This window comes from Rattus norvegicus, chromosome X (genome assembly GCF_036323735.1).
Source record: "Rattus norvegicus strain BN/NHsdMcwi chromosome X, GRCr8, whole genome shotgun sequence".
NCBI classification, from domain to species: domain Eukaryota; kingdom Metazoa; phylum Chordata; class Mammalia; order Rodentia; family Muridae; genus Rattus; species Rattus norvegicus.
The window spans coordinates 125,585,190-125,609,164 of record NC_086039.1 but is presented as its reverse complement, the minus strand read 5'-3'; the positions used below and the strand labels follow the sequence as shown (position 1 = coordinate 125,609,164).

General features: G+C 36.8%; 1 protein-coding gene across 2 annotated transcripts in view; it reads left to right on the top strand.

Moving 5' to 3' along the window:
- Positions 1-23,975, top strand: part of Thoc2 (THO complex subunit 2) — a 114,591-nt gene that overhangs the window by 5,975 nt on the left and 84,641 nt on the right. For both annotated transcript variants that reach the window (XM_006257504.5, NM_001191756.2), the window contains exons 2-4: positions 11,022-11,080; positions 19,228-19,319; positions 21,217-21,268. In XM_006257504.5, coding sequence (XP_006257566.1) covers positions 11,022-11,080; positions 19,228-19,319; positions 21,217-21,268 — 203 coding nt within the window. The remainder of the gene's footprint in view (positions 1-11,021; positions 11,081-19,227; positions 19,320-21,216; positions 21,269-23,975) is intronic.

The window sequence follows — 23,975 nt, the reverse complement described above, 5'->3', positions numbered from 1 at the left end:
CTACGGATGGTTGTGAGTCACCATGTGGTTCCTGGGATTTGAACTTAGGACCTCTGGAAGAGCAGTTAGTGTTCTTAACCGCTGAGCCATCTCTCCAGCCCTGACAGAGCTTCTAATGACAAATATGTTAACTGTATTCCATGAAAACCAATTGTCTGTTAGCCAGAAGATCATGACTTTGAGGAATAAGCTTTGTTAGTAATATTTCATCTGTCAAAACAGTCCATTACTCACATACTTGTACACTATTAGTTTTAGAGTGTATGTATAAATGTCACTTATTTTTTTCAACATTTAAATTTTGTCTGTGTGTGTTCATATAGGTGTGTATATTTATGCATTCTGGGATGCAGGTCAGAAGACAATTCTTGTTATTTATTTTTCTTCCATCATGTGAGACCAGGGGATTGAATTCAGGTCATCAGGCCCAATTGGCAGCAAGTGCCTTTACCCACTAATACAGTTCTCCGGCCCACCAAATATATTTTTAGATGTTATATAACTTGTAGGGCCGGAGAGATGGCTCAGAGTAAGAATGCGTACTGCTCTTGCATAGGACCAGAGTTTTATTCCCCTTGTCCATGTTGGGGTGACTCATAACCAGTTACAAGTGGTAACTCTAGCTGCGCCGGAATCCATCACCTCTGGTATCCCCAGACACCTATACATGATTTATATACACTCAAAGACATATACATAATTAAACATAATCAAAGGAAATCTTTAGGTTCTGAAGAGCTATCCCAGCAACTGTTCTACACTAGTTCTAGGAGATAATGTCTCCCACCCTCTTTTAATTTTGCAGGCTCTGTGTGTGTTCACGAGGTGCCCATGATTACACTTAAACACACATGCATACACCAAAAATTTAAACAATTCTTTAAAAGATTATAAAACTTGTATCATGATTTTCTTCTATAAGAGGTATAAAAATAGTAGAGGGCTCCTGAAGATTTTATTGTTTTATTGATTTATTCAGTAATTTGTAAGTATTGTTCAAGCTGGCCTAGAACACCTGGTAATTCTACTTCAGTGTCCTAAGTGCTTGGTCTCCAGCCCCTAAAACTTGTCTTTTGAGACAGAGTGTCCAGGCTGGCCTTGAACTGGCTGTATAGTTAATGATGATCTTGAATTTCTAATCTCACACCTTCACATCTCAAGGACTAGGATTCCATACAGACTGATAGTATCATACCTAGTTTATGAGCTGCTGGGGATCAAACCTAGGGCATAGAATACATTGTTGGCCAGCACTCTACCCACTGAACAACATCTCTGGTCCTGAAACTTTTAATTTGATTTCATATTTTACCTTGTATTCATGAATTAAGTGCAAATCTTTGTCTGTTTTTCTATTAAGAGAAATTCATTCTTCAGAAAATGTTGATGCAACATTAGGGAATTATTAAGTTGCTACTTTGTTTGCTAAGTTATTTTAGAATGCTGAAATAATTTGCCTTTAATGAAACTGCTTTTCCTACTTAGAAGGGTAAAGCTTTTGTTAATTTGTCTTATGATATTTCTTGCTTTCTTCATAAGTTCATGTTTCTACAAGGTAAAATGATTTTGCCCTCATATTTACTTTTGAGGGTAGTATTTTTCTTACAGCATTGAAAATAGATCAAGTACTATGCTTAAACTATTTAACCTTTTTGCTATATGTTTTTAAAAACTAATTGAAGCACAGGTGATTATCAATCTTTTATATTTGAAGCAAGCTTACAAGCTGTGAGTACAAGTACTTCAGGCTTGTTTATGTTTCCTTTTTGCTGAAAATGGGGAGTAAGATGAAAAGATAAATATTCATGTTAAGAAGATTCACAGTATACTTCTGAAATCATTAGAAAAACATAACTCATTCATTCACGTTTTTACAGATCTTTAACAGAAAGTAGGTTTCTGTGTTTGTTCTTAGGTGTTGAAGCAGCATTTCCATAATAGCACAGAACTATTTGACAAGTGGAAAAACTGGTAAACTTAAATATTAAGAGTATAAATTAATACTGATGTTTGGGCTGAGATAGAATATTTGAATATTTTAAGGTCATATTATAATGGGCAAGTATATGAGGTAATTTTGTCTGTTATCATCCTGTAATGTAGAGAAGTTTACCAGAAGTGTTTGACAGATAGGACAGTAAGAGGGATGCAACATTCAGAACCAATTACCTTTAAGGATACTTGCTGGCCTACTATTTGTAGATTGCTTCAAGAAGACATAGTTAAACTGATACTTGAAAAAAACTTTTTTGAGACAGAGTACTCCTATATCCAGGTCTGCCTTAATCTTTCCATCTTCTTGCCTCAGGTTCTAAATGCTTTTTTTGTTTTAAGGACACGTATCTGTTATGCCAGTGAATTGCCTGAATGTGATAACCCATTAATGATTTTGTATACAATTTTAGCAAACCTTTGAGATGATGACAATATTGTCTGCAGGCTAATAAATGTGCTTGTGGCCTAGTGACTGACAATATAAAATTTCTTAGTTATGTAATGATGACTGTATCATAGGTAGGAGTTTAGAACACTGACACAATCTCTCCAGTCACTGAAAGGCTTATTGAAAAAGACATGTGTTACTATTGCTGAAAGTAGATGAAGCTGGTGGAAATGTGAGGGAACAAAGGAAGAATTAAAAAAACAATTTCTACTCTCCCCTTTTGAGACAGGATTTTACTCTGTATTCCATGCTGGTCTAGAACTTGTGGTAACCCTGCCTCAGTCTTTCAAGGCTTTGGGATTTCAAATGCATGAATTCCTACAGCTTGTTGCAATTTCTTTCTTTTTCTCCCTCCCTCCTACTCTTCCTTCAAGACATAACACATCCCAGGTACAAGCTTACTGTTACAGTTCAGGTTGATCTTGATTTCTGATCTTTCTACTACCATATCCTAAGTGCTGGAATTACAGGTGCATGCCATGGTACTAGGTTTGTGTGCTGCTAGGAATCAAATCCAAGGCTATGTATGCTAGGTGATCACTGAGCCATATCCTGAGCCTACAGTGAGTATTCAGTACATGTATACAAAGCTAAGAACACCCAGTATATGGAAGGTAGAGGCAGGAGGATCAGGAGTTCAATGCCAGTTTGAACTGCATAGTGAGTTTGAGGCCATCTTGGGTTTTGTGAACTTTCTTCAAAAACCAAAACCCCAAGCCCTCTAACAATGTATACAGTGTGTAATCATCAGACTAGAGTAATTGGCATATGCATTACCTCAGATCAGCAGTTCTCAACCTTCCTAATGCTGTGACCCTTTAATGCAGTTCCTCATGTTGTGGTGACCCCCAGCCATAACATTGTTTCATTGCTGCTTTATAACTAATTTTGCTGCTGTTATGAATTGTAATGTTAATATCTGATATTCAGAATATCTAATATGCTACCCACAAAGGGGTTTCGACCTACAGGTTGAGAACTGCTACATCAGATATTTATCTATTGTGCTAAGAATACTTAAATCCTCTCTATTGGCAACTTCTTGAGACAGGTCTTTTTCCACTGAACCATCTTGCTAGCCCTGTCTAGTTGAATACATTTTTTCTTTTTTTTTTTTTTTCGGAGCTGGGGATCGAACCCAGGGCCTTGTGCTTGCTAGGCAAGCGCTCTACCACTGAGCTAAATCCCCAACCCCCAGTTGAATACATTTTTAAATAGGTAGTGAGTAGTTAATAGTTTATAATGGAGATTTTCAAATTTTATATAGATTTAATTAGTAATTGCTTTGCATTTGCCTTTTATTCTTAATTTTGAACGTAATTGTATAGCTAGTATTGGTGTTACTTGAGATAGGAGAATCATAGTTTATGGTTGGCCTGGGCTACAGACTGAGTTCAAGGCTAGCTTAATAAACTTGTCCAGACTGTTCAAAGAATAAAACAGAAGAAGGATAAAGGTCTATCTTATTGAGAGAGTGCTTGACTAGCATGTGCAAGGCTATAGTTCAGCTATAGTAGCAAAACAGCAAAGAAAAATGTATAAGTTAAGTTGTGGACCAGAAGGTGTTTATTGGGTTTTTCTAGCCAACAAATGGAATATCAAAGTATATGATACAGAGGCAAGGTAGAGGGATGTGGGTAACCTATAGCATAGATACTCTCTGTAAGTGATGGTATTATGGTATCATATTGGCATAAGATAGTATAGATAAACAGAAACTATAAGCTTTTTTCTCCCACTGCTGAGGATTGAATTCTAGGTATTGCATATGCCAGGGACATATTCAACCCACTCACAAATTGGACAGGAGTAGAGGGGCTGCTGGCAGGAGTTGGAGGTGAAAAAGGATAGAGTGGAATTGATAAAAATATAGTACTCATGAAATTGTCATAAAAGAAAGAAACTCGTTGATTTAAAGTGTTGGTATGGCTGGGCATGGTGGTCCATGCCTTTAATCATAGCACTCAGAAAGCAATAACAGGCAGACCTCTGTATTTCAAAGACAGACTGGTCTACATAGTGAATTCTAAACCAACCAAAGCTACATATTGAGATCCTATCTGGAAAAAAAAGTTGACCTATAAGATTTTTTTCTAAATTGTGAAATTGAACAAAAATATAAAGAAGTGCCTAAATATTAACATGTAGAGCATAGAGAGTTGTACAACTCAAATGCAATTCACGTGCCTATAAACTAACATTTAGAGGCTAAGACAGGAGAATCATGAATTTGAGGCCAGCCTTAGCTACATAATAGAAGTAGAGTTAAAAAGCAAGCTAACAGCTACATGTGTGGTAGGCACACATTTAATCCCAACACTCAAGAGATGAGCAGATCTCTGAATTCGAAACAAGCCTGGTCTATTGAGCAAGTTCTAGGCCAACTAAGGTTACATAGAAGGACCTAGTCTCAAAACAAACCATAAACTTATAAACAAAACAACAAAAACCAAAATGCATCTATTTTACATCCCCATCAGGTAACATAACCTCTTTTTCTGATCTCTCTTTTCACCACCTCTGTGATAATCATTATTTTGGCATTTGTGTTTTGGTCCTCCATATTCTGCATCATAATTTCTGGGATTATAGGCATGTGTTACTATACCTGACTTTTAGAGTTAGAATCACATATTAATGAGGATGGGAAGATTGGCCAAGCTGAGACAGGAGGATCAGGAATTTAAGGTTAGCTTGAGCAATATGAAACCTAGTTTCAAAACAACAGCAGCAAAACTTAGAAAAAAATGTCAGTGTGATTTGTGTATACTTCATTGTAGCTTATTATTTTCTTTTTTTTAAAACAGATTTATTTATTTATTCTATATAAGTACACTGTAGCTGTCTTCAGACACACCAGAAGAGGGCATAGGATCCCATTACAGATGGTTGTGAGCCACCATGTGGTTGCTGGGAATTGAACTCAGGACCTCTGGAAGAGCAGTCAGTGCTCTTAAGCACTGAGCCATCTCTCCAGCCCAGCTTATTATTTCCATTGAGCATCTTTTTAATATATTTTATTGGTCTTTAGAAGTTCTGGTTTATCCTCATGAGGATCTTCTTTATATCTTTTGTTTGTGTTTTCTGTCTTAGGGTTTTACTATGAACAGACACCATGATCAAGGCAGCTCTTATAAGGACAACATTTAACTGGGGCTGGCTTACAGGTTCAGAGGTTCAGTCCATTGTCATCAAGGCAGGAGAATGGCAACATCCAGGCAGGCATGGTGCAGGAGGAGCTTCGAGTTCTACATCTTCATCTGAAGGCTGCTAGAAGATTGGTTTCCAGACAGCTAGCACTTAGCACTAGGGTATTAAAGCCCACACCCACAGTGACACACCTACTCCAACAAGGCCACACCTCCTAATAGTGCCACTTCCTGGGCCAAGCATATGTAAACCATCATAATTTCCTATTAATTTTTCTTTGCTATCTTTGAGATGCTTCATGTTTGTGGGTTATATTGCATTTTCGTAGGTACATGCATATTCAATCTTAAAACAGTGACCTCTAAACATTTTTTTGAGGTTGGGTTTTAACTTTGTAGCCCTGGATGTCTTAAAACTCTATGTAACCTAGACTGGTCTCTAACTCACAATAAATTTTCCTTCTTCAGCTTCCTATGTGCTGATATGTGCCAGAAATGTGCCATCATGTCTAGCTAATAGTGATCTTTTTATGTTTGTTTTTGAGATAAGGTCTGGATATGTAACCTAGGGTGGTCTATAATTCATGATTAGCATCTGCATCCACACTGGGACTTAAAGGTGACTTTTGATGAACAGAAATGGTTCATTTGGGCTGGAGAGATGGCTCAGAGGTTAAGAGCACTGACTGCTCTTCCAGAGGTCTTGAGTTCAAATCCCAGCAACCACATGGTGGTTCACAACCATTTGTAATGGGATCTGATGCCCTCTTCTGGTGTGTCTGAAGACAGCTACAGTGTGCATAATAAGTAAATAAATCTTTTAAAAAAAGAAATGGTTCATTTTACTATTGTCAGATTGATCCATTATTTGCTATGCTAGTAGCCTTTATGCTTAATGCCTCTCTTTCCCACTTTTGTCATTCTTTGTATTTTTCAGACAGGGTTTCATGCTAGCCCAGACTTTCTTGAAATTCAAGATAGTCCTCCTGTCTCAGTCCTCTGAGTGAATAAACCTTCCTGACTCCAAGGTTAATGAGGTTATCTTATATTATTTTGGGAACTTTATTTTCTTTTTGAAATGGGGTCTTGATCTGTAATCTACCCTGGAACCTTGATTTGTAGTCTCCTAGAACTCTCCTCATAGGCCAAACTGGTCTCAAATTCAAGGCACTCCTCCTTCCTCCACCTCAGGAGTGTGGTGTATGGGCATATATAGGCATGAAGCATGATACCTCTTTCTTTTCATTTTGATTTAGCATTTAAAATCATTATTTTGTGTATGTGAATGTGTGTGGTGTATGTGTAGGGGTGTGTGTGTGTGTGTGTGTGTGTGTGTGTGTGTGTGTGCTTGTAATTTTGAGAGTGTGCTGTTGCATGGGTGTGGTGGTCAGAGATGTTCTCTCCTTCCACTTTGTGTAGGCTCTCTCTCTCCTTCTATACCTTTGTATGGGTTCCTTGGATTAAATTCAAATTCTCAGGCTTGTGGCAAGCACCTTTATTTGGTAAGCCATCTTGACAGCCCTTCATTTTTCAATCTTTTGTAGCTGGCATTGATTTTTATTGTGAGTTAGGGATTGTAATAGGTTTATCGTGATTGAGGTTATGAAGAAAATCTAGTCTCACACAGCTAAATAGCTAGCAAGGACATCACGATTATATTAAGCTTCTTGGATGATTATGCACATTATTGTTTGATATGTCAAAATCCTAATCTCAATCTCTCCCTCTGTCCTCTCTTTGTCTGTCTGTCTGTCTCTGTGTGTGTGTGTCTGTGTGTCTGTGTGTGTGTCTGTGTCTTTGTTACATATTTTTTTCTTCTTTGCCTTTCATGTGGTTCCCAGGGATTGAATTCACTCCTTATATTTATCTATCATCACAACTGGCTCTACTTTTTATTTTATTATTTTTTAAAGAGAGATTTTATGTTGCCAGACTGCTTTAGAATTCCAGGGCTCAAGTGACACTTTCTCCCTATACCCAAGTTTAAACAACCTTGGTGCCAGGTATGGTGGTGTAAACCCAGTATTCAGGAAGCAGAGGCAGGACTGTGGCAAATTCCAAGTCAGCCTGGTCTGTATAGTTAGCTAGGGCTGCATAGTGGGAGTCTGCCTTCTAACCCTCCAGTCTCTAACAAGAAGGTAAAAGAAACCAAACCAGAAACCCCTAGCTAAACCAGACCCCCCACCCCATCAAATACAAAGCAATAATATTGTGATACTTTGAAAATAAAATCCATTTGATTCTTTTTCATTTTGGAATGGATCTTTTATCCACAGTCATTTTACAATATACAGCGTCCATTTGGAAAACGACTTTCATTGAAATATCCAACTCTTCCAAATATTGACAAACTTCATTTTATGGTATCAAATACACATTCCTTAGCGTCACCACCAAAGATGATCAGGGAATCATCTGTGACAGTAGTCATCCCCATAGTGGCAGAAACAAGATTTTCAAAATTATTTTAGCTCAAAAGCTTAGAGTTTATCATTGACAACAAATACTGTTTTCCTTGAAGTAACAAACTTGGTTGGTTGTAATCATAGCTTGTTAGTTGTTTCTTAAGTGGAAAAAATGGTGTTCTATAAAAACAGGATAGTTAAGCTTACAGTTAAAAACCACTGTCATGTCTGAATATGTACCTCTGACTGGCCTGGAATTCACTATGTGGATCAGACTGGCCTCCAACTCACAGAGATTCATCTGTCTCTGCCTCCAGAGTGCTGGCATTAAAGACGTGTACTACCAAAAAAACAAACAAACAAACAAAAAAAAACAAAAACCACTGTCATGGGCATGTTGGTGACTACCTATAATCCTAGCATTTTGGGTGGTCGAGGTAAGAGAATTACATTGAATTAGAGGCTAGTCAAAGCTACATAGTGAGTATATTCCAACCCTAAATAAAAAACCCTGTCTGAAAAAATAAAGACAGATTTACAAGTAGTTTTCATGCAGACAACTGGTAATAATTTAATGTTGGGTAGGAATTGTTTATGTAAACTTCTCATTTTATCAGGGTATTTAAATGACATTTTAAAAAATGACAGCACTGGATATGATGTTACACACTTGGAATCTCAGTGCTTGTGACACTGAGGTTGGAAGATCAAGTGTGCCAGGCTAGCCTGGGCTACAAGGTAAGATATATGGTGTCTGCCAAACAAAAAAAACTAGGCAAGCACTCTGGAGGTAGAGCCACTGGGAAACAAAACCCTAACTAACTACCCCTCCAAACCTCAGATATTTTAGAGCTCAGACATTTTTTTTTGTTGGTTCTGGAGATTGAACCTTATGCATGCTAAGAAGTGACTTACCACTGGTCTATACTCCAGCCCTGTGTTCTGAATTTGCATAAATTAATAATAAATTTTTGATGCTAAGGATTTTATTCATAAGCAGTATTTCTTTAGACAGTCTCTGTGTTGCAGATATGCTGAAAGATGATGGTCAAGATATTAGGGTTGAGTGTTTGTTTTTTTTTTTTTTTTTGAGCATGTCTACTAAGCATCTGAGTTAGAAAATCCAGTAGCAGTTGTAAATGTGTTTGGTGTAGAGATAAAATTGGAGGTAGATACATCTAAGAATTACTGCCTTGGAAGTGGGTAAGATCCCACTGTGTGTATGGGGGAGAAAGTGGTGCTGCTAAGAGCAAAAACAATCAAATATAAGGACAAATGATCTTGCAAGCATAAGAGTGATGATTCCACTGAGAAGGAAAGGGAGGAAGGAAAAGGACTTGGACATCCTTAAGCTGAGATTGGAAATGCTCCAAAGTCTGAAACTTGAGTACTGAGATACTGCTAGTAGAAACTTCCATTACTGACAGGCTGAAAGAACACAGCTTAAAAGCATGGTTTATTTGTATCTCCAGGGAAAACAAGACCCTGTTAGTCCCTTTCAGCTACAGTAACACCTTTTCTGAGCATGTTCAGGTTCTCACTTGCAAGTCTGTCTACTAAGTAATAAAATGGCATATGTGTTGTCACTGTACAGCAAAATGTTGAATGCATAAAGTTAAATATATATGATTATTATTAGAGGGTTGTAGAAATGGTTTAGCAGTTGATAGCACTTAACTGCTCTTTCAGAGGATTTTAGTTCAGGTCCTGGGACCTATGTTGAGCAGCTCACAGCTGCTTGCCTGTAACTCCAGCTCCAGGGGATCTGACACCTTGTGCCCTCCACAGGCACATGAACATGCTATACACTAAGAAAAATAAACACACATACATGAAACCAGTTCTTTATATACGTATGAGGTATATATGAAACAAAATATATTTCGTGTTATGTTTTAGTCCTCAGTCTTATCTTAGGTACATAAAAATGTTTTGAACAGAAATATGCAAAAAAGTAATTTCTGGAATAGTTTTTGTTCTAAGCATTGTAGATAGGGTATAGATAAGGGATACCCTTCCCCTCAGTGTATTAATTCATATCCTGTAAGATGCCCCTTTTGGTGTTTTTTGTTTTGTTTTGTTTTGCTTTTATTTTGGGTTGCACAAACATTTTCTAGTTTCTAGTTTAGTAATCACCAACTCCTTGTCAATCTTGTTTCAGTTATATTTCCCTTTCATTATTTTATTGTTTTGTTTTTGTAGTAGATAGCATGTTATCTATAGTGTTATATTGAAGATGAGAATGCAGTATTTCTTTGACATTCTGATTTTATTTTCTCTGGATGGTGTATTATTTCATCAGTAGCTGGGACATAATGCTTTGTTAGTCTGTTTCCATGGTGTAAAAAGCCACTGACAGATGGTAGATTTTTTTATTAGGGATCTTAAAAGGAAGATGTTCTAATTCTATCATTTTATTGGCATATATTATTATACAAAATAATGGGTTTCATTATGATCTTTTAATTTCTGTGCACAATTTACTGTGGTCATATCCAACCCTAATCATTCCCTCTTCTCTGCCCACCCTCACTTACAGTGCTCCCTTTATGTTTTAGCCTTTGTTCAAAGGAAAAAAAGAGGGAGGAATCTAGATTTCTTACCCACCATTTCCTCTGTTGGCGGAAATAGTTCAAAATGGAGACATTTTATTTGAGATAGGGTCTCAAATTTACTATGGTAGTAGTTTGTTTTGGTTTCTTTACCTCCTAAATCCTAGGATTACAACCATGCATCACTATGTCAAGTAGAGACATTTCTTATTTACTGTTGAGTTACCCAATGTTCATAATGAGAGGCAGAAAATTTTTTATGTAAAAAATGATTTGCTAATTTTCAGAAAGATGGGTTGATTGATCTCTAATTCTGATGGGTTAAAAGGTTTTGTCATGATCATAGGTATTTAAATACATCTGGGACATTTCCATATACTCTTTAGGAGCTAAAACTTGTTCTTTAGGAATCAAATGTTTTAGGATTGGAAATTGATACTTTTTTGTTTTTTGTTTTTTTTTTTAATTCTAGTTTGCATTTATGCCGGATTCTCAGTGAAAACAAAAGCCATGACAGTTCGACCTACAGAGGTATGATTTTTAAAAGTATCATAGCTATCGTTTTTGCTTTGTTTAAAATTGTATATCTTTATTTGGTCTTATGTATGGAAACCAAAAGTATAAGAATGCATGTAATTAAGACCTTATGGTCAGTAATAAAACTGTAGTTAACACTAAGACTATACATCTTGGATACACACATTATTTCATCTGTCTTTTATAATTGTTTGTACATTTGTTTAAATTTCTGTAGTTAGCTGTACCAGTCATAAATGTGAGAGAAAGCTATCCTGAAAGAAAAACAGTTTTGCTCATATTTGTACTAGAAAATTTCCATCAACCCAGTTCAGTGTTTTTGCTCAAGCTGGATGTGTTCAGGTGGTATCTGGGGAGCTTGTTAAAGGCAGTTGTCATGGAAAATATAAGCAAAGGAGTGTTTGCTGTATACACAGATAGGATATATTAAGTAAAAATGTTCCATAATTAAGCAGGATGTAGATTTTACTTTTATGGAATTTCACTGTTTAGCTTTCATTAATTTAAAACTAGGAACATGGATTTGGCAAAAGACAAGCCAAAATAAAAGCAATTGTGTCTGATTTATAGTGTTTTTATTTATAGCTTTTATTGAAGATAGTCCTGTACTTTTTAGTATAAAGTCAGTATTTTTATAACTAATAGTTTATTTTATATAACAATTATTATAGTTATATGGCATTGTGAATAGATGATTAAGAACAATGTTTTTCCTATAGAAAAATTTATTTTGGTTTTATCAAAAATTGAGTATTATTTATTTTGGTTTTATCAAAAATTGAGTATTACCTTAATTTGAGAGAATATATTTATTAGATGGAACATTTGGAGGCTTGAGGGGAAAGTATTTTTAGCCAGGGAACACCAAATTTTGGTTTCTGTTATAGGAAGCGTTGTTTTAAGACTTAACATCTCAGCTGGGTTTGGTAGCACGTTCCTGTAATCGTAGAACTTTGGATGCTGAGATGAATATTGTGATTTCAAAGCCAGCCTGGGCTATGGAGTGAGTTCTAGGCTAATCTGAGCTGTATAGTAGAACCCTGTCTCAAAAACAACCAACGAAATAGCAAACAAAAAAGTCATTTAATGTGTCTAGGGTAAAACCCAAAAGTACTAGATTTTGACCTTGTTTATAAAGTCATATAATAAGGCTGTATAAATGTATAGCTCAGCAGTAGAGCACTGGCCAGGCAAATTAGAAGCCCCCGTTTTTTTTGTTTCCAGTATTCCAAGAAAATGTGTATGATCACTAATAATGACTTTCAAGTATGTGTTTGTGTATGTCTACACATTTGTTTTGCCTAGTAAAGTTGACTGCTGGAAGTGTAGGAAAGCATAAAAGCATTCATATATGTATATGTGTATAAAATTCTTTTCTCATATATTACATTCCAAACACAGTTTCCTCTGCCTCCATTTCTTTCAGTCCCCTCTTTCACCTTCCCTCTCCCCTAGATTTATTCCTCCTCTGTCTCCTTTCCAAAAACCCTTTCCAGGGATATCTACTGAAAGTGAACATGGCCTAACACGCTACACTGTGTAGAGACTTGTAAGTCATAGCCGGAAGTGGCAGTCCAGTAGGAACAAAAGGGTCCTAAGCATAGGCAGAAGAGTCAGAGAGCATTCTTTTCCCACTGTTGGGAGTTCCATAAGAACACTAAGATATGTAACCGTAATGGATTTGCAGAGGACCTAGCTCATCAGACCCATATAGGGTCTGCTTCAGTCTCTGTGAGCCCCTATGAGCCCTGCTTAGTTTATTCTGTGGGTTGTGTTCTTGTTGTACCCTCATTCCCTCTGGCTCCTAAAGTCCTTCCTCTTCCTCTTCTGCAGGATTTCTTGAGCTCTGCCTAATATTTGGCTGTGGGTCTTTGCCTCTGCTCCCATCATTTGCTGGATGGCTAGGCATCCATCTATAAGTATAGCAAAATATCATTAGGGATCATTTTGTTGATTCATTTGCTTGTTTCTTACCAGTTGTGTTTGGTTCTATTGTAGGTCTCTGGGTTGTTGTGCTCTATTTCCTGACCATCCAGGCTGTATCAGGCATGGGTTCCCTCTTGTGTGGGCTTCAAATTGAACCAGTCTTTGGTTGGTCATTTCCACAAGTTGTGCGCCACCATTACCTTGGCACATCTTGTAGGCAAAACTGATTATAGGTTGAAGGTTTTGTGCCTGGGTTGGTGGTACTGGGAATGCAGAGGCAGGAGGATGGATAGTTTGAAGCCACCTTGGGATACATTGTGAGACCCCTCCTCCAAAAGAGAAAGCACTCCCCAAACACTGGATTACTTACTTTTTCTTCTCTGTGCTTATTAGTTTTAGACTTACTTAATTTTGATCTTGTTTGATTGAAAATTTCAGTTTTGAATGATTGCATGAATCCTTAAAAGTATATGATTATAGGGGTTGGGGATTTAGCTCAGTGGTAGAGCGCAAGGCCCTGGGTTCGGTCCCCAGCTCCGAAAAAAAGAAAAAAAAAGTATATGATTATAGTTCATTTACTTGTTTTGGTTTACACATGAATCAAAAATAGTTATGGCTGTGGCCTTACTGTCTGAATAACCATTATTCTCCTTCCATTTCTCCTCTTTTTCCCTTTAACACACAGGCCCATTGCTTAATCTCTGCCAGTAGCCAAGCTTTGGTGTAAGATCCTATTTGGTGGTTCGTGGAGGAAACTGACTTAATCCCATCTTTAGAATCTGCTCTGTTGTGTCTTAGTTTTATTATGGATAGTATTCTCTCTTACATATTCCTTGTTATACATTGGAATTAAGTTCATTTGAGGGACACAATTTACATTGTTCATACTGCTTGTTCACTTTTAAAGTTTTCTCTGCTTTTTAGCAATGAAACAGTATTGTTGGCTAGACAGATGGTTCAGCAGTTAAGAGCTCATACTGCTCCTTTGAAAGGACCTGACATCAAACACTTATATGCAAGTATCCCTTTGTCTAGTTGCTAGCCTTAAAACTGCTTTTCCTAAAATGTTAGCACTAATGTGAAGTATTTATTGAATTATATATGAAGGTTGTATGTTTCCCTGCACATTGTGAATGTAAGTGTAAAGTTTTCCAACTCTGGCTATCTTGGTAGTTTTAAAGCACCATTTTCTTGGTTAGGGTTTCTGTTGCTGTAACAAAACTCCATGACTAAAGGTAATTTGGGGAGGAAAGGGTTTATTTTATTTTATAACTTGTAGCCTATCATTGAGGGACATCAGAGCAGGAACTCAAGACAGGAAGCTGGAAGCAGAAGCTAATGTTTAAGTCCTTCAGGAGTGCTGCTTACAGCCTACCCCTTACTCCTGCATACTTATCCTGCTTTCTTATAGTACCTGGGATCACCAGCCCAAGGGTCACAGTGCCCACAGTGAACTGGGCCCTTCTACAGCAGTCATCAAAAAACAATCATGAAAATGTCCCACAGGCCAGTCTGGTAGGAAACGTTTTCTCAGTTGAGGTTTGGTCTTCCCAAGTGATTCTAGTTTGTGTCAAATTAGCATAAAACTAGCTAGCACAATTGGCCCTTTGTCAACTTGACACACAAGCAAAGCATTGTTAGACCCTAACATTTCTTTTTGTTCATCCTCAAGATCTTGTATTAATGTTAATGTCACAATATAAAATATTCCAACTTTAAAAGTCTCATTCTTTAAAATTTCAAATACTTTAAAAGTTAACTTTTTAAAACATCGCTTCTTGGCTAAGATCAAGTGAAGTCTCTTTAAAACACCTAAAGTTTCTTTCACAGTTGAAGCATCTGTAAAATATCCATAGTCTCCAAAATACAAATTCCTTCTAAAAACTATAGTCGCTTTAACAATTCAGTCTCTGAACTATGTGTTCTTGTTTTAAAAGGTTATTTTTTTACTCCAGGAGAAAATAACCAGGGCGCAGTCAAAGAAAAGCCAAGGCAAAGTTTCACAGTGAACAGAGTTCGGTGCTTGATGTCTGGGACCTACTCATTGTCATCTGGGCACCAAGGGCCGTGGCAGTGGCACTCTGGCTTTGCCATCCACAGCTCACCCAGCTAGTTTCCTAGGCTCGGGCTGGCTCCACTCCATAGCTTCGCTGTCCTTGGCATTCATCTGCTTTCTCCAAAATACTGAGGTTTCCTGATATAACTAGGTTGCATCTTCACCACTGTCCTCTCTTGAGTTCTCTTCAGGGACTCTGATCCTGTCACAAGGCACGAAGTCTTCTTGTCTCTGTGACTGCTTCATTACTGGGCCTTCTACTTTGGTTGAGGCTGTATATTCACACATGGCCTGTCTTGGTCTCCCATGATGTCATGCCTCAGCTGCTCTCCATGTCCTCTTCAGTCCTGAGACTTTTACTGCAGCGGAGGTCAGACTTTTACCAATGGCCTCTCCTGGCTTCTCAGAGTGTTACTCTTCATAATTCTCTAATGCAGTGGTTCTCAATCTGTGGGTTACCACCTCTTTGTGCATCAAACAACCCTTTCACAGGGGTCGCATATCAGGTATCCTCCTGCATATCAGATATTTATATTATGATTCATAACAGCAAAGCTACAGTTATAAGGTAGCAATAAAAATTATATTCTGGTTGGAGGTCACCACAACATAAAGAACTGTTTTAAGGTGTCTTAACGTAAGGAAGGTTGAGAACCACTACTCTAATGCCTATAAAATGAGTAGGGAACTCTTCAGAATTACTTAATTCTTCTGCCAGCATGAGGTATAATCTTGGCTCCCTTAGGACCATAGCTTTGTTTTCTGACTCCAAGGAAATATTTCCCAGAAGATTTTGCCTCACTGATTTTGTCTTATCTTCTTCCTCCTCCGCTTCTTCCTCCTCCTTTTCCTTCTCTTCTTCTTTTGAGGCTGTGACTTTTTATTTTTTGTTAATTTTTTAATGATTTATTTTTTATTTTATGTGCATTGCTGTTTTGCCTTTTTTGTGTGTATGTGTAAAGGTGTCAGATCCTCTGGAACTGGACTTACAGACAATTGTGAATTGTCATGTGGGTGCTGGGAATTGAACCTGGGTCCTCTAGAAGAACAGCTAGTGCTCTTAAATGCTAAACCACCTCTCTAGCTACTATGACAATTTTTATTGAGGGCAGTCAGGCTTTTTATACCTTTATGAGAAATAGAATATAATGGCAGTTGCCAGGATCAATACCGTTGTAGTTGCCAGGATATAATGATGTTTGTAAGCTATTCAGGGTTCACAAGATTCATGTCTAAGACCAACTGTCCTGTCAAGCTTAACATACTTTCTTGACTTCTGAGGAACATACAGAGAAGCACAAAGTGGCCTGAACCTTTCACTGCCTGAGGAACTGCATTAGTGTCTCAAGAACTGCAGGGCATATTGTGCTCCATGAGCCATGGACTCTAACCTGAAAATCTGAGTCATACGTCTCAAGGCAGCCAGGCCAGACCAAGCCTATGGTTCCCCTGCAAGTTAGCCTAATTAGAGTGGATAATAGTGGATCTTTGCCTTATTAAAGGAGTTGCAGGAAAGAAAAATGTCCATGACTCCCACATCCTACTTGAAACCACTCAAGCTAGAGAGTATTGTATTCAGGAAGGAAGGAAGGAAGGAAGGAAGGAAGGAAGGAAGGAAGGAAGGAAGGAAGGAAGGAAGGGAGTCTCACGTCTCACATATTCTTGGCTTCAAGAATAATTGGTAATATGAAAATAATAGGTATCATAGGAGAATTCTTGTGGGCACTATCTTTCTGTTGAAAGAGGAAACATGTAAGAATATAGGGTTAATCTCAACACTTTCTCAGCCCACAACAATCAATAAATCCACATTTTTTTTATTTTAATTCTATTCATGTCTTCTGGTCCTTTTTGTTTGCCTTATGTTTTAAAAAAATATTGATTCTTTGTGAGTTATGCATTATGTACCCCCAACCCCATTTATCTCCTAATCCCTCTATATCTGCCCTCTACCCTTGCAACCTCCCCCACAAAAGAAAAACTAAAAATGAAATGAACAACCCCCCCCCCAACATCTTGGTGTGGAAGCTTTGGTGTGTCACAGTGTGTCACACAGTATGTATACCCTTTTATCCAAACAGCTTTACTTGCAAATGTTCATTGCAATGATTCATTCGTGTGGTCTGAGGTCTCTGACTTCTGCTATACCATCAAGACTGGATTCTCACCAGGATTGTTGCCCTGAGTCATGCAGATTCTGCAACTTAGCTTCTGTAGGACTGGTCCCTTCACACACTCCAGCAGCTCCTAGATGGGATAGATGTTGGGGTGGGCTTACTCAAAGCTCTGATCTGGGCCTGGCTGGTAGCTGAGTTGGTCAGCTCACTAGCTTTCATGTCCAAGCCAGCAGGCCAGCTCTCCCTTGCTTGCCGAGGTGAAGGATGGAGCCAGCTCTCCTGAGTGCCACAGCTGGTGAGGAGCAGGACTAGCTTTCCTGTGCTGGTCTTTTCACAATCACCACATATTTTTATGCTCCAGCTAACAAGCATCAGTTCCTAGGTTCTGGTCTCTTGTTAATCACAGGTATCTCCACTCTGCTGCCCTACAGATTCTTAACACAAAATATCACACAAATGGCCCCGGTAGAGTCTTTGTTTCCCTTTGAAACATCAAAAACCAAGTCACTATCATCTGCATTGCTTTCATCTAAGCTCCCTGATCTCTGAGCTCACAGCGCCCTTTTCAGCTCCTAAAGGGATTCTAACTAGGCTTTATTTTAGATTCCTTGTGGGTGAAATAGGGTGGGGAAGGATCTCATGTGTTCTTCCTGCCCCTGCTTTCTGAATGAATGACGGGACTGAGGACTGGCAGTTTCCTACCATACCTGGTGTTTGTATGTTTTGGAATAAGTTTCCTTTGAGTACTTTTCTATTTCATCATCCTGGGCATTGACCTCAGGATCTCAGAAATGCAAGGGAATCACTCTGCTAGGTGAGCTACATTGCTCTAGCTCCTAGGCTTTATTTTATATTTGTGTTTTAGTGTTTGGAGAGTGTGTCAGGTAGACTATGCTGATCTGGAACTTGATATATGTGCTGAGATTGACTGCAAATCTGTCTGTCTACCTCCATCTCCCAAGTGCCTGGATTACAGGTTACTATGCCTGGTTTTATGTCATAGGAAATAGAAAACAGAGCTTCTTGCATGGTAGGCAAGAACTTTATCAACTGATTATGTCAGTAACCCTCTATTAGTGTTTTTTAGCACTCCTTGTTTTTCCACTTTTAATGATTGGAAGGAGAAAAAATATACAGGAAAAAATGATTCGAAGGTGTTAAGGCAACTTCTAACTCCCTACTCAATAAAAGACTTACTGTTGAGGAAATGAAGTGGTGATAATAGCGTGGTTACTTGTAGTTGACAATTCTCATAAAATAGCAGTTTTTGTTTATATACATATATTTTTACTTTTACATAGGGCTTTATTTTTTGAATTCTGATAGAAATTTAAGAGGAAAATAAATTTAGATTTTGGAAAAAATTTCCTATTATGCTTAACTCTTCTCCTTAGGTTTCATTGTAGCACCAAGATTGAAGTGAGTGTACTCTGAACACATTTAGACAAATCTGTGAAAGTGGCTGGCAGGGGGGAAATGGTAAATTTTGTTTATATCTTGTTGGGGTATAGTGTACTCATTTAAAATATTTCTGAAATATTCTGAGAAAGTGCTTTAAAATGTGTTAGTGGGTCAGCTGTGTTAGTACATGTCTGTAAATTCAGTACCTGGGACGTTGAGGCAGAATTGTCTTTCACAACTTAATGAGACATTGTGTAATATTAAAGTGGCTGTGATTTTTGATAGAGCACTTGCTTAAACTCCAGAACTACTGGAAAAGAAAAGGAAGTATTGAAGAAGAATCAAAATATTAAATGATGTCCATAGTATATTAAATGTGTGAATCTGAGATTTGTAGCCATGGAGAAAAGAGAAGGAAATACTTAAACTCTAGTTTCAGTAGAGAACAAATGGTTAACTTTTCCTAAATCCATTAATGCTTTTGTAGAAGTAAAAGGATAAGTTCTTACAGTATACTCTTATAAATATGTTTTATTACTCATGTTTTATAATGATTATGAGAAATAAGAAAGAATAGATTTTCCAGTTTGCCTTTCTTGTTAAAGATACTATCTTTACACCCTGTCTTTTATGTTCAACAGATTTTCAGCAAGCTCTCTATGAGTTGTCATACCATGTCATTAAGGGAAATTTAAAGCACGAACAGGCATCCAGTGTTCTTAATGACATTAGTGTAAGTATATACATCGAAAACAGCGATTGTTGCGTATCTTTTCACTTTTGCTATAAAGCTCTTCGAAGTGTATAGCATGTATTTTGTCAGTATAATAGTTTTAAAGGTAATATTGGTAAACCATTTTTGCCCAACAGAAATTGATATTTTAGTCTTTTTTTTTTCTGGTTGTAGGGAAGACAGAGTTCTTCTATAAACTGGGTTGAGTAAAACAAAAGTACTGTGATGAAGTTAAAGCCTTCTTAACTCATATTTTGACTCTAGAAATATAGTATTTTCTTCAAATAATGTTACTTTTTGATAATTACTGTTACATTTTTCTTTTAAGAATTAAATTATCTTAAATTGTGGTTGCATTCATTTGTATCTACTTCCTACTTTTAGAAAATAACATCTAGTTTAAAAAAAACCCTTTAAGTGGCTAATTTGATTTTACTTACATTTACTGGAGGATTTAGGCCAGTAAATACTTCTAAAAGCAGATTGAGGGTAGATTACTAATGACTTCATTCTGTTTGTTTGATAATTTGATAATTGTTAAAGTGTTTATTGTAAACTCATAATTTCAAGGGGTGTGCTATTATGTTGTTAGGCTGATCTTTAGATTTGTGAAAATTATATGTCCAACTTTTCTAATACTGAGATGGTATTCAGGAATTTATGTGAATTTTCTATATGTTTCATGTTTCTGTAGTTCTTTTTTTGGGAGTTTGAATCTGCTTCATACGATTTTTGTGCTTTTCTTAGGTAGTTTTAATGGAAGTTTAAAGTTTAGCTGTTGTGATGCTTCCCAGCCCTCCCTAAGTACATTTGAGCAGTACGAGTTTTAATATGTCTTTTTCTTCCTTTCTAACCCTGTTTCCAGTTAAGATAGTTCTTATTGAAGTGGTTTATTTCTTTGGAAAAACTCTTGTGTCTTTCTACTTCTGTTTGTTAATTAATCTGAGAATTTGCATTCATAGCCCTTGAACAACTGATAGACCACTAAGATAATTTCCTTCTGTAAATTGAGAGTTGATATGATTTTAGTCTGTATGTACAGTTGACTGTAATTATTTTTCCATTCATAAAAATAGTCTAAATAAATGTTAGGTATACTGTGTTTTTGAAGTTATTGTGTCCTTTATTTTGAATACTTCATTAATGTCCATGCTTTTACACTGCATTGCCTTTGTCATGGCTTTTCCATACTAATATATATTTGTGCAGTATCTTAACCACACAAATGGATTTATATGATTCTTGGCAGCTGCCAGTGTTTTCTTTATAGTTTCTTTCTTACAGTCTCTAAAAATAGATGAATTTTAGGGTTGCTATAGTGCTAGTAAACTACTAATTACAGTAACTGAACTGTGATTCTTAGTAATGGGAAATGTCTCTAAAATTGATCATGAAGTAGCAAGTCAAGAGGCAAATGTGGGATAATGCTGGTGCTTTCATCTAGAAACAAGATTTTGGGTCAGTTTTTCTCCCCCAAAAGGTATAAACAAAGAGTGAATAAAGAAAATAAAAGAAAACTTGATAATCATTTCTTTGTCACAAAATCTTGAATTAGGGAATAATTGCTTTTAATTGATACCATTTTTAAATGTTTGATCTACTTACACTGTGTTTTTTTTTTTCTTTTTTGGAGAAAGGATCTTACTGTGTATATGTAGCCCTGGCTAGCCAGGGGTTTGGAGACCATACTGACTTTGCAATCACAGAAGCCTCCCTGCCTCTGCCTTTCTATACTAGGATTAAAGGCCTGTACCACACACCTTTATGAAACTTACTTGGAGAATCTAATGTAGACATGTTGGAGTTGACTTCTAGTTGATTGATGAGAATTGTTTTGAAATAATAACACTTTTTCTGTGCTATTCTGGAACTGACTGTAAATCTTTTTTTATTGTAGGAATTCCGTGAGGATATGCCTTCTATCCTTGCTGACGTGTTCTGCATATTAGGTAGGTAGGAAATGTTTATTTTGCATTACAACTTTGTGGTAAGTTCATGTTGAATGACTTCTTTCAAGGTTTCACAAACATGTAAATGTTTCTGTAAATCTTCAATCATTTTAAACTTTATACAGAATATAGTTTTGTAAATCAAGTATCATCACAATTTATAAATTAACTTTAGTATAATTTTTTGAGTGTTTGATATTGTATATTTACCTAAGTTTGAGGTAAATGAGCTAATTTCAAGTAAAAAAGTCAAGTTTTCTGACATTAATCTGTGTTTCTGCAATTTTAGTAACTATACCATGTCATTCAATGAGATTTCTCTGAACCTCAAACATTCTTAACTGTTGTTCCCTTTTGATTCTTAATTTTAAAATGAGTAAGATTAGTCAATCTCATTAAAAGTAGTTTTGTTTTGAGAGTTACAAATTGGTTTGTATTTATCCAGAATAAAAATTCTTGTAAGAATTTTTTTCTCCAAAAATGAATAATCCTTTGATTTCTAATTAAAGGTAGTGTTTCTGAGGAAAACATGGATTTACAAATAATATGTTTTGCAAATTTATTTTTTGGATTTTAGCTATTGATTAAATAACTGAGCATGGCTTCCCTATCAGTTTTGTGCTTTCTATAACTTTGAGTCCCAACAGATAACATTGCTAGACATATATTACCTTTAAAAAAGACTTACTCTCTGAGGGTTTGTTGAGTTGGAGTTACTTTAGTTTATTACTCTTAATGCCTAGGATTAGGTGAGTTACTTAAAATGGCTCACTGACTATGTAGAGTTTGGTCTTGGCTAATATGAATTCCCATTTGAGAATGTTTCAGGTTTCAGAACAGTGGCCATTTTGGGAACAGGTTAAAATATATGTGAGTGATAAATGTGAAAGGCAGGCCACTAATGAGTTGGCCATGTGTCCTAGTTTTTCCCCTCCTGACAAAATCATTAATGTGTTTTTTACTTTGAACTGTTTCGGTTTGAATGATAAAGTATATCTTCATGGTATTTAATTGACTGGTTTATACAAAATGAAAAAAGGAACTTTGTATTTGAAAATGATACTAACAAATATATTTAATGTAAAATAAATTCCAGTATAAAAATATTTTTTCTATAAGTTTTATATACAGGAAACCAATTTATAGGAGCTATTTTTGAAATATGTTGTTCCTTAATAGTGTTGGGAATATATTTTCTCTTTCTGTAGTAATCATTTGTTATTAGCCTTTTCACTCTATTTGATTCTTCTAATCTATTAGGTTTTTTTAAATTGATTTATTTTGTTAAAATACAACTTTCCTTGATTTTCTTTAGACAAATGAATTATTTCTACAGGTCATTGCATTTTATTGTAACATGGATTCATGATGATGATATTTGGTTACTTTGGGGGAAATTCATTCCATACTTCCCAACCCATTTTTACAGGCATGATTAGAATCCCATGCTTGGATAAGACTATCCTTGATGTGCCCCCTCTGGCACAGTCATCCTTGACAGGAAAAAATGATACAAGGTTGACTCCAGAACCAGTAGAGAAATTAGGATTAAGAGTGTGATCAGGGCTCTAAAGTTGGCCCAGAGCATAAAAGAGTACAGGCTGCTCTTCTAGAGGTCCTGAGTTCAATTTCCAGCAACCACATGGTGGCTCACAACCATCTGTAATGGGATCTGATGCCCTCTTCTGATATGCAGGCATACATGCAGACAGAACACTGTATACATAATAAATGAATAAATCCTAAAAAACAAAAAAGAATGTGATCTAGCTGGCTGGAAAGATGGCTCACTCGTGAATAGCACTTGTTGCTCTTGTGGAGAACAGAGATTCAGTTCTTAGCACCCACATGGCAGCTCTTCATTCGTAATCCAATTGTAGAGGGTCTTAACCTTTATAGGTACCATGCTTGACTGTGGTTCGTATACATATACTCAGTTAAAACTCACGCATGGTGACCCCAATGGAGGAGTTAGAGAAAGGACTAAAGGAGCTGAAGGGGTTTTCAACCCCATAGGAAGAACAATATCAACCAACCACACACCCCAGAGCTCCCAGGGACTAAACCACCATCGAAAGAGTACACATGGATGGACCCATGGCTCCAGCCACATATGTAGCAGAGGATGGCATTGTTGTGCACCAATAGAAGGGGAAGCCCTTGGTCCTACCAAGGTTGGACCCCCCAGTGTAGGGGAATGTTGGGGCAGGAATGTCAGGGTGGGGAGGCAGGAATGGGTGGGTGGTTGGAGGGGAACACCCTCATAGAAGAAGGGGGTGGGAGGACAGGATAGGGTGTTGATGGATGGGAAACCAGGAAAGGGGATAATACTTGAAATGTAAATAAAAAAATCCAATAAAAAAACTTAATGCACATTAAATTAATCTTTAAAAAGAATGAGAGTTATGTGTAATAATGATGATGATAGTAATAATAGCATAGGTGCTATTTTTGGAACACCTTTCTATCTTAGGCATCATGTTAAAGCTTTTCATCTTAATCTTTATAACAACTGTATGGTAGGTATGCAGATTGGCAAAATGAGGTTTACTGAGATTTTTTTTCCCCAAGGCAATGCAGGTAGCACGGTAGCCTTTGAACTTCAGTCCCTTTGTCTCCAGAGCCCATGATCTTTTTACTATATAATGTTGTGTTTTTAATGTGTTAAGAGTATTAAGACAATATATTCCTGTACTTTTCAGGTTAA